At 38.8% G+C, this 10,220-nt stretch overlaps 1 protein-coding gene across 1 annotated transcript; it reads left to right on the top strand.

Moving 5' to 3' along the window:
• Positions 1-649: 649 nt before the first annotated feature.
• Positions 650-7,705, top strand: LOC109870467 (tryptase-like). The gene is made up of 8 exons (XM_020460987.2): positions 650-844; positions 944-1,016; positions 1,115-1,138; positions 2,968-3,021; positions 5,463-5,625; positions 5,794-6,062; positions 6,224-6,369; positions 6,653-7,705. Exons 2-8 carry the CDS (start codon positions 971-973, stop codon positions 7,043-7,045), a joined length of 1,095 nt encoding a protein of 364 aa, XP_020316576.1. The 5' UTR covers positions 650-844; positions 944-970; the 3' UTR covers positions 7,046-7,705.
• Positions 7,706-10,220: the final 2,515 nt, after the last annotated feature.

The raw sequence follows: 10,220 nt of genomic DNA, 5'->3' as shown, positions 1-10,220 counted from the left end.
GCTAGTTTGAAGAATCTAAAATACTTTTTGATTTGTTTAACACCTTTTGTTACTACGTGATTCCATATGTGTTATTTCATATTGTGATGCCTTCACTATTATTCTACAATGTAGAAAATAGAAACAAATGAAGAAAAACCTTTGAGTAAGTAGGTGTGTCCAAACGTTTGACTGGTACTGTATATGAGCAAGACATTTCAAGATATTGGTTTGTTCTTCCAGTTAATCTACACTATTCTGCATTTAAAAAAACCCTCTCACAGACCCTTAACTCAGCATACACTCTTCAGGGAAAAAAGGTGCTATCTAGAATCTAAACGTGTTCTTCGGCTGTCCCCATAGGATAACTCTTTGAAGAATCCTTTTGGGTTCCAGGAAGAACCCTTTTGGGTTCCATGTAGAACCCTTTCCGCAGAGGACTCTCCATGTAACTAAAAAATGGTTCTATCTGGAACCAAAAAGGGTTGTACCTAGACCCCAAAAAGTGTTCTCCTATGGGGACAGTCAAAGAACCATTTTGGAACCCTTTTTTCTAAAGAGTGTACCTAATTGCCCTGCTGATGGCCCATCAACAGTGGAAAATGTATTCAAACCGGTTTGGTAGGTATTTGCTACCAGAACATTCAGAGACTTACTGTATGCCTAATTCCAACTGACTGGATAAAGGAAAGAACCAGAGAAACAGGTTAGCTATTCGTGTGAGTGCACTTGTCACAACGACAGTAGATATCCTTGAGATTATTCATTGATGTCATTGATTCAGCCCCCATTGTCTACAGTATATAAGAGTATATCGCCAACCCAACAGAAATACACAGAAGAAAGGGTGAATGCACAGAAACAGGTGAGCTCGTCTAACATATTTGTGAATGAAGTCAGTTTTGAAGAAGGGGATAATGATATTCGTGGGTATGAAGATAATGATAATCGTGTTTGCTCCTAGATTTGAGCAGAAAAGGAGCTTCTGACAATGGGGAGTCAAAGGACGCTTTCCGTGTTGCTTCTGTTGATGATGGGTAAGTATTTCATCCACTTTGTTGGATCATGATTGTGCGACTATTTTACATGTGAATTTCATTTGGCTGACCTTGATCCCACCCTGTTGTTTCTCAAGGTATGGTGACCACTGCTCTTCCTGGTGAGTTTACATCGTGTCTAATTCCACTTTTCAACTCTGACCGAATTATAGAAGACTTGAAACCCTCATGTGATACTTACAGATAACAGGAAACAAGCAGAGATCAGATCACTTCGTAGTGAATGAATTAGCACAGATAAATCAATTTACTTCTTTATTCTACAGAAAGATTGCATGGGAATGCACACTTAAATTCAATTAATATTGCCACAATATCACTCGAGATGATCTGTGATTTGGAATGAAAGATTTTAAAACACAACTGTTTTCATAGTGTTTTAGTGTAATTTCTATACACACATTCCATGCATTGTTTAATTTAGTAAATTAGCTAATCATTATCTACTTTGTTGTTGGTTAAAACCACATGATGCACCTTAGATGATGTCAAGTGTTTGAATCGCTCTAGAAGTATTGTCTTCAGTAAATACAATATATAGGTCCTGAGTAGCCATGATGGCTAACATTAGCTAGCCCTAGTCAGATGACTTATAAACAGTGGTAGAAAAAGTACCCAAATCATCATACTTGAGTAAAAGTAAAGATACCTTAATAATAGACAATGACTAAAGTAAAAGTGAAACCCAGTAAAATATTACTTGAGTAAAAGTCTAACAGTATTTGGTTTTAAATATACTTAAGTATCAAAAGTAAATGTAATTGCTAAAATATAAAAGTAAAAGTATCATGAATAATTTTCTGATATTATATTAAATCTTCTTAAAGGATCCACGCCTTTTTATACATTTTCGCCTAAAATGACATATCCAAATCTAACTGCCTGTAGCTCAGGCCCTGAAGGAGGGATATGCATATTCTTGGTACCATTTGAAAGGAAACACTTTGAAGTTTAAGTAAATGTGAAAGGAATGTAGGAGAATATAACACATTAGATCTGGTAAAAGATAATACAAAGAAAAATACAACTGTTCTTTTGTATTTTTTTTGTATCATCATCTTTGAAATGCAAGAGAAAGGCCAGGTGCAATTTAGATTTTGGCCACTAGATGGCAGCAGTGTATGTGCAAAGTTTTAGACTGATCCAAATAGCCATTGCATTTATGTTAAAAAAATGTCGTATCAAGACTGCCCAAATGTGCCTAATTTGTTTATTAACCTCCTGGCTAGGTGATGCATTTCGAGTGGACCACGAGCAGAATGGTTTTGGGGGTGCTTAAGCACTTCCTCATTCAAACAACTAGCAAAAGTCTAAATTCTGAAACCCTGTTTTGTTATTGTGTAGCCGTCATAGTTTCTGTCTGGTTTATAATTACTATCAAAATATACATCTACCAGTGGTTGCCGCATGGTACAACGCAACACATTACTCTTAAAATGTCACAAAATAACTTTAAAAATCAACTGGTGGTTGCAGCATGGTACAACGCAACACATTACTCTTAAAATGTCACAAAATAACTTTAAAAATCAACTGGTGGTTGCAGCATGGTACAACGTAACAAACAAGCGATTAAATAAAAAAGGAAATCTCATATTTTGGGGCTACAGGGCTTTACAGGAAGTGCTACAGGGCTTTACAGGAAGTGCTACAGGGCTTTACAGGAAGTGCTACAGGGCTTTACAGGAAGTGCTACAGGGCTTTACAGGAAGAGCTACAGGGCTTTACAGGAAGTGCTACAGGGCTTTACAGGAAGTGCTACAGGGCTTTACAGGAAGTGCTACAGGGCTTTACAGGAAGTGCTACAGGGCTTTACAGGAAGTGCTACAGGGCTTTACAGGAAGTGCTACAGGGCTTTACAGGAAGTGCTACAGGGCTTTACAGGAAGTGCTCGTGCTTGGTTTTCAACCTCTTTGTCTATTCCTTCCAGCAACTACTACTATTGCAGACATCACTTCAACGTTTGGCTCTTCATCAGCCACTGGTGAGTTTACATTAAGTCCAATAAGGGATTTTTCAATCCTCTCTGACTGACTGAATTGTAACCATCTCTCATCTTAATCATATAGTATGTTCTATACACTACCGTTCAAAAGTTTGGGGTCAATTAGAAATGTCCTTGTTTTTGAAAGAAAAGCACATTTTTTGTCCATTAAAATAACATCAAATTGATCAGAGATACAGTGTAGACATTGTTAATGTTGTAAATTACTATTCTAGCTGGAAACGGCAGATTTAAAAAAAATGGAATATCTACATAGGCATACAGAGGCCCATTATCAGCAAACAACACTCCTGTGTTCCAATAGCTAATACAAGTTAATCATTTTAAAAGGTTATCTGATCATTAGAAAACACTTTTGCTATTATGTTAGCACAGCTGAAAACTGTTGTTCTGGTTAAAGAAGCAATAAACCTGTCCTTCTTTAGACTATTTGAGTATTTGGAGCATCAGAATTTGTGGGTTCAATTACAGGCTAAAAATGGCCAGAAACAAGAACTTTCTTCTGAAACTCATCAGTCTATTTTTGTTCTGAGAAATGAAGGCTATTCCATGTGAAAATTTGCGTCCCTCTGCAACTGGATCATGTACAAATTACCTCGGCCAACCTGTACCCAGCACATAGACTCGGTACCGGTACCTCCTGTATATAGTCTCGTTATTGTTCATTTATTGTGTTATTTTTGTATTTTTTTAAACTTTAGTTTATTTAGAAATAATTTCTATATCTATTTATTGAATGGCATTGTTGGTTAAGACCTTGTAAGTAAGCAGGTAGCCTAGTGGTAGCCTAGTGGTTAGAGTGTTGGGCCAGTAACCGAAAGGTTGCTGGATTGAATCTCTGAGCTGACCAGGTAAAAATCTGTCGTTCTGCCCCTGAACAAGCCAGTTAACCCCACTGTTCCCTGGTAGGCCGTCATTATAAATACGAATTTGTTCTTAACTGACTTGCTGGTTAAATAAATTAAAAATTAAAAAGAAAATTCTCGGTAAGGTGAACCGTTGTATTCGGTTAATGTGACAATAAAATTAGATTAGATTTGAATTGCCTCAAGACTTAAAAATCTTTCTTTAACTGCTCTCCTCCCCTTCATCCACACTGATTGAAGTGGATTTAACAAGTGACATCAATAAGGAATGAAAGCTTTCACATGGATTCACTTGGTCAGTCTATAGCATGTAAAAAGCAGGTGTTCCTTATGTTTTGTACACTCAGTGTATATAACATGTAATCTTCGTCTGGCTTTCCGGCAGAGTAGACGCTTTGTTGCTTATTGTATCCTTTCAAAGTTTGAAAAGTGCACATTTATTCACCACAAAAAGGGCAAAGGGGAATTGGGGAAAAAGGAAACCATCCTCTAACCTCTAACCCTACATACTCTATATACCACTATCCCCAAACACCATAGTGGGTTCGGAACATACTCTATATACCACTATCCCCAAACACCATAGTGGGTTCGGAACATACTCTATATACCACTATCCCCAAACACCATAGTGGGTTCAGAACATACTCTATATACCACTATCCCCAAACACCATAGTGGGTTCGGAACAAAAGCAGGACACCGCTTTGGTCCCTGAGTCTTGAAATGCCGTATGAACAACACAAAAAGTTCACCTCTGGATACTCTGATCGAATTGACAGAACACAACTACTTCTTCACCACAAATGGATCGGCCAAAAGGCATGGATCCACGTTCTCCACGAATCATACTCACTTTTGTCAGGATCAATTTCAAATTCACTATCTGTCATCTGCTCCGGGTTTTCAGACGCGTAACATGCATTTTTCTCTCCTTTACTTGACTCAAAGGAGAGAGTATATATTTCACAGTCTGTTTGCATATTGCGCCCCACTTTCTGACTCACCTGAGCCCCGGACAAGAATTCCATCTGTGTGTGGGAATTCGGGAAACTCAGTAACGAGCTGCCCACTGTTGACATGCTTCCAAAATGACAAGCCCGGCCTGCGTGCCAGGTCGCCTCTTCCTGTGGTTTTCTGGCCTTAGGTCACATTTATAACATGTAATTGCATAACACAACAGATTAGATCAACTGGCATGACACACTCACTCACACATTCACAAAAACAGCTGTGAGCAAACCACTCCCCAAAATATTCTAATGAGCCACCGCCCCTTCAAAAGAGGAAATTATAATTTTCTGCAAAGTGCAAAGAACCCTTTGAGCCTTTCAAAGTATGGTTCCACATAGAACCATCACCCTTCCTACAGAACCCTTGTGGAACCCTCCAAATGATAAACATGAGTTTCTGACATTGTATTTTCATCTAAAATCAGTTTGGCTGAAATCCCGGTGCAGATACCACACTATAGATTTCCAATATAAATTGTTGATCTAATACCAATGCCAAATATGGAGTATTTAATTCCAATCATCTCTATTTTTATGTTAGTGTGTGGCACCCCTCCACTCAACAACAGAATAGTGGGAGGAGAAAATGCCCCTGCAGGAAGTTGGCCCTGGCAGGCAAGTCTCCAAACATCTGACGGACATGTTTGCGGTGGGTCCCTCATCAACAAGGCGTGGGTGATGTCTGCAGCCCACTGCTTCTCTAGGTAAGTTAGCGTGAGATACAAGGGGACATAAAAGTTGTAAATTATTACGAATAAATTATTTGTTATTTGTGAAATAACTGTTCCAAAATGTTACTGTCCATTAATGTTATTTTATATTTCATCACTTTGATCCATCTTAATTTAATTACATTTTTCGTTCCAACAAAGCTCAGACCCAAATGGTTGGAACATTAGCCTTGGTCTACAGACCCTGGAGGGGATTAACCCCAACGAAGTGTCCAGAACTGTGGCTGAGATCATTATACATCCATCTTACAACGGTTTAACAAAGGACAACGACATCGCTCTGCTCAGACTCTCCTCACCAGTCAACTTCACAAACTACATTCGACCCGTCTGTCTGGCAGCAAGTGATAGTGTTTTCAACAATGGTACTGATAGCTGGGTGACCGGCTGGGGCAACATCAATGAAGGAGGTGAGGACACATTCATGATCCATTGTAGGAGATGTTGATGAGATGATGTTTTATGTGAAACAGTGCCCCCCAGTGGTCACAATGCAGGTGCACATGAATGTTTTCTTCTTCTTATTCTGATGGAAATTGAAATCTCCCATCACTTCCTTTATTTCCTTCAGTTCCCCTCCCATCCCCCCAGGATCTGCAAGAAGTGGAGGTTTCTGTTGTGGGGAACAGACAGTGTGACTGCCTCAATGGGGTCGGCTCAATCACAGACAACATGCTCTGTGCTGGTGATCTGGCAGGGGGCAAGGACTCATGTCAGGTAAAGTTCACGCTAACTCATCTTGTTCTACGACAGTGCCCAGTTTTTCAAAAGTTATCGATTTGGATTTCGGCAAGCGGACAGGATTAAATACATAGAAATAGAATGAATAGAATGGGCGTCCCCATTCAGGTCAACGATACGCCTGTTCTACTCATTCTATTTCTATGCTTTTAATCCGATCAGATTGCAGAAATCTGATCAGATTAGTTTTGAAAAACTGGGCCCCGTTCCATTTCATTTCCTAGATCCTTCTTTTAATGACCTTGCTCCATCTTCTCAGGGTGACTCAGGAGGTCCAATGGTGATTCAACAGAACTCTGTCTGGGTCCAGTCTGGGGTTGTTAGTTGGGGTCAAGGCTGCGCTCGGCCCAATCTCCCTGGGATCTACACCAGAGTGTCCCGTTACCAGTCCTGGATCGACACCCATATCAGGACCGACAAGCCAGGCTTTGTCCAATTTACCTCCAGTGGGGTAGATGCTGACAGCGATTACATCTGTTCTGATGGTCCAACAACTACTGTCGACCCCAACCCCTACCCTTACCCTTACCCCTACCCTTACCCCTACCCTTACCCCTACCCTTACGAATCCATTTTTGATCATGGGCACAGTTTGTTCAGCTCCCTTTATTTGCTGAGCACCTTGTTCATTCTGATGTTTCTTGCCATCTAAATTATTTCCGTGATGGAGTCAAGGGAAAGGTTGAATTGGCAGTCTGAGTGCAAGTGAGTTGAGTTGGGAAGGAGATAGGATATGAGTTGGGAAGGAGATAGGATATGAGTTGGGAAGGAGATAGGATATGAGTTGGGAAGGAGATAGGATATGAGTTGGGAAGGAGATAGGATATGAGTTGGGAAGGAGACAGGATATGAGTTGGTAATGAGATAGCCTATTGCTGCATATCCTATCTAGTATATTGTGTGTTCACTTTTCCCTGGGCACATCTTGCTGAGTGAGTGTTGTTTTCAATGGGCCTTTACTGTTGTCTTGATTTATTTGTGAAGATGGACAACCTGAAATGTATTTACTTATTTATTAAAGGGGCAATATGGGATTCAAACAAACAGTGACCCTGACATTGTTTTGTAAAAAGCTTAGGGATAGAGCTGAAGAAATGTATCTCTTAAATTCATAGACAGAAACAATGACTGTCTGATAGCTTTAACCGTGTTTCGTAAGCTTTACAATGTTTATAAAAAATATATTAAAACAAGCTTATATTTTGGCTTGTGGTGAAGTAGGACAGCACTAAGCTCATGAGACATTTTAAGTTACATTTTTCAAGAATTAATGGCTATATATCATTAAAGAGGCACTTTAGTCTCATTTTCATCTCATTTATCACGTTATTTATTTAACAAAAGGCACATCTCAATGGGTGGTTCAAGTAAGTCATGACATGGCACAAGTGGGAGGGGCTTTTCCCCTTCTGTTCTCTATTGGTCGTCTTTTTTTATTTTTATTTTACCTTTATTTAACCAGGCAAGTCAGTTAAGAACAAATTCTTATTTTCAATGACGGCCTGGGAACAGTGGGTTAACTGCCTGTTCAGGGGCAGAACGACAGATTTGTACCTTGTCAGCTCGGGGGTTTGAACTCACAACCTTCCGGTTACTAGTCCAACGCTCTAACCACTAGGCTACCCTGCCGCCCCGGCAGCAGGTAACCACTAATTTGCACAAAACATATATGTTATACCCTTAAGTGGGTGTACATTAATTGGGATAGATATTGTTTCAACAAGAAACATTTTTTTTAATTTTTTTTTTTTTAGCTGGAGTGTGTCTAATTTATAAGTAAAAAAAATGGGTGTTCCATTCCCAGATTGCCCTTTTAATATTTGAGAAATGACAAATCCTTTTGCTATGAAAGTTGTATAAGAATTAAAAATCAAATGTCTTTATGGAGCGGCCTGCAGTGGTCTTGTGGTTTAGTGCCACAGCCCGACTGGATAAGAGCGTCTGCTAAATGACTGCAATGTAAAACGTCTCCTGTCTTTCTTGTCTCGTCTTCTATCTTTCCTATCAATTAAAAGCATGGTTAACACTATGCTTTAAATACACATATTAACCTTTCCTAAAGAAGGCACTGCATTGTGAAACTTTGGTTGAGGTTTATTCATTAAAATGTTGTGAACACATATAGAGTGGGTTTATTCATTAAAATGTTGTGAACACATATAGAGTGGGTTTATTCATTAAAATGTTGTGAACACATATAGAGTGGGTTTATTCATTAAAATGTTGTGAACACATATATAGTGGGTTTATTCATTAAAATGTTGTGAACACATATAGAGTGGGTTTATTCATTAAAATGTTGTGAACACATATAGAGTGGGTTTATTCATTAAAATGTTGTGAACACATATAGAGTGGGTTTATTCATTAAAATGTTGTGAACACATATAGAGTGGGTTTATTCATTAAAATGTTGTGAACACATATAGAGTGGGTTTATTCATTAAAATGTTGTGAACACATATAGAGTGGGTTTATTCATTAAAATGTTGTGAACACATATAGAGTGGGTTTATTCATTAAAATGTTGTGAACACATATAGAGTGGGTTTATTCATTAAAATGTTGTGAACACATATAGAGTGGGTTTATTCATTAAAATGTTGTGAACACATATAGAGTGGGTTTATTCATTAAAATGTTGTGAACACATATAGAGTGGGTTTATTCATTAAAATGTTGTGAACACATATAGAGTGGGTTTATTCATTAAAATGTTGTGAACACATATAGAGTGGGTTTATTCATTAAAATGTTGTGAACACATATAGTGTGCTACTTTATTTTTTATACAAGGTTCACATATTAGCCACTATTAAGTAGTTTATAAGTGTGTGTAATATATATATATATATATATATATAAAAAATAGTAAATAAGGCTTTTATTATGCCGTATATCAATATATTCGACCTGAATTAAGGGTTCAATTATTAATAAATAATGAATGTGTTACTGGCTAGTCCTCAATAACATTCTAATTAGTATTATTGTTATTGTTGCAGTAAATCAATATTATCCGGAGAATATAGATAATATTGATTTCAGCTTTTATATATATATACAGTTGAAGTCAGAAGTTTATATACACCTTCGCCAAATACATTTAAACTCAGTTTTCATAATTCCTGACATTTAATCCTAGTAAAAATGTCCCCGTCTTAGGTCAGTTAGGATCACCACTTTATTTTAAGAATGTAAAATGTCAGAATAATAGTAGTGAGAATTATTTATTTCAGCTTTTTTTCTTTCATCACATTCCCAGTGGGTCAGAAGTTTACATACACACAATTAGTATTTGGTAGCATTGCCTTTTAAATTGTTTAACTTGGGTCAAACGTTTCGGGTTGCCCTCCACACGACGAGAGTGACAGGTGCAGTGATATCCGCAGAGAAGGAGCTGAGTGTAGAGGGAAGCTGTGCTGTGAGCTAGGAGCTGAGTGTAGAGGGAAGCTGTGCTGTAGGAAGGAGCTGAGTGTAGAGGGAAGCTGTGCTGTGAGGAAGGAGCTGAGTGAAGAGGGAAGCTGTGCTGTGAGGATGGAGCTGAGTGTAGAGGGAAGCTGTGCTGTGAGGAAGGAGCTGAGGGAAGCTGTGCTGTGAGGAAGGAGCTGAGTGTAGAGGGAAGCTGTGCTGTGAGGAAGGAGCTGAGTGAAGAGGGAAGCTGTGCTGTGAGCTAGGAGCTGAGTGTAGAGGGAAGCTGTGCTGTAGGAAGGAGCTGAGTGTAGAGGGAAGCTGTGCTGTGAGGAAGGAGCTGAGTGAAGAGGGAAGCTGTGCTGTGAGGATGGAGCTGAGTGTAGAGGGAAGCTGTGCTGTGAGGAAGGAGCTGA

This window comes from Oncorhynchus kisutch, linkage group LG25, assembly GCF_002021735.2.
Source record: "Oncorhynchus kisutch isolate 150728-3 linkage group LG25, Okis_V2, whole genome shotgun sequence".
Classification (NCBI taxonomy): domain Eukaryota; kingdom Metazoa; phylum Chordata; class Actinopteri; order Salmoniformes; family Salmonidae; genus Oncorhynchus; species Oncorhynchus kisutch.
The sequence above is the reverse complement of the archived record's forward strand: the minus strand, read 5'-3'. Positions and strand labels throughout refer to the sequence as shown.

Coding starts and splice junctions, on each gene's coding strand:
- LOC109870467 (XM_020460987.2), top strand. CDS start 971: ATGGGGAGTCAAAGGACGCTTTCCGTGTTGCTTCTGTTGATGATGG. Junction 1,017..1,114: donor GTTGCTTCTGTTGATGATGG/GTAAGTATTTCA, acceptor TTGTTTCTCAAG/GTATGGTGACCACTGCTCTT. Junction 1,139..2,967: donor GGTGACCACTGCTCTTCCTG/GTGAGTTTACAT, acceptor TATTCCTTCCAG/CAACTACTACTATTGCAGAC.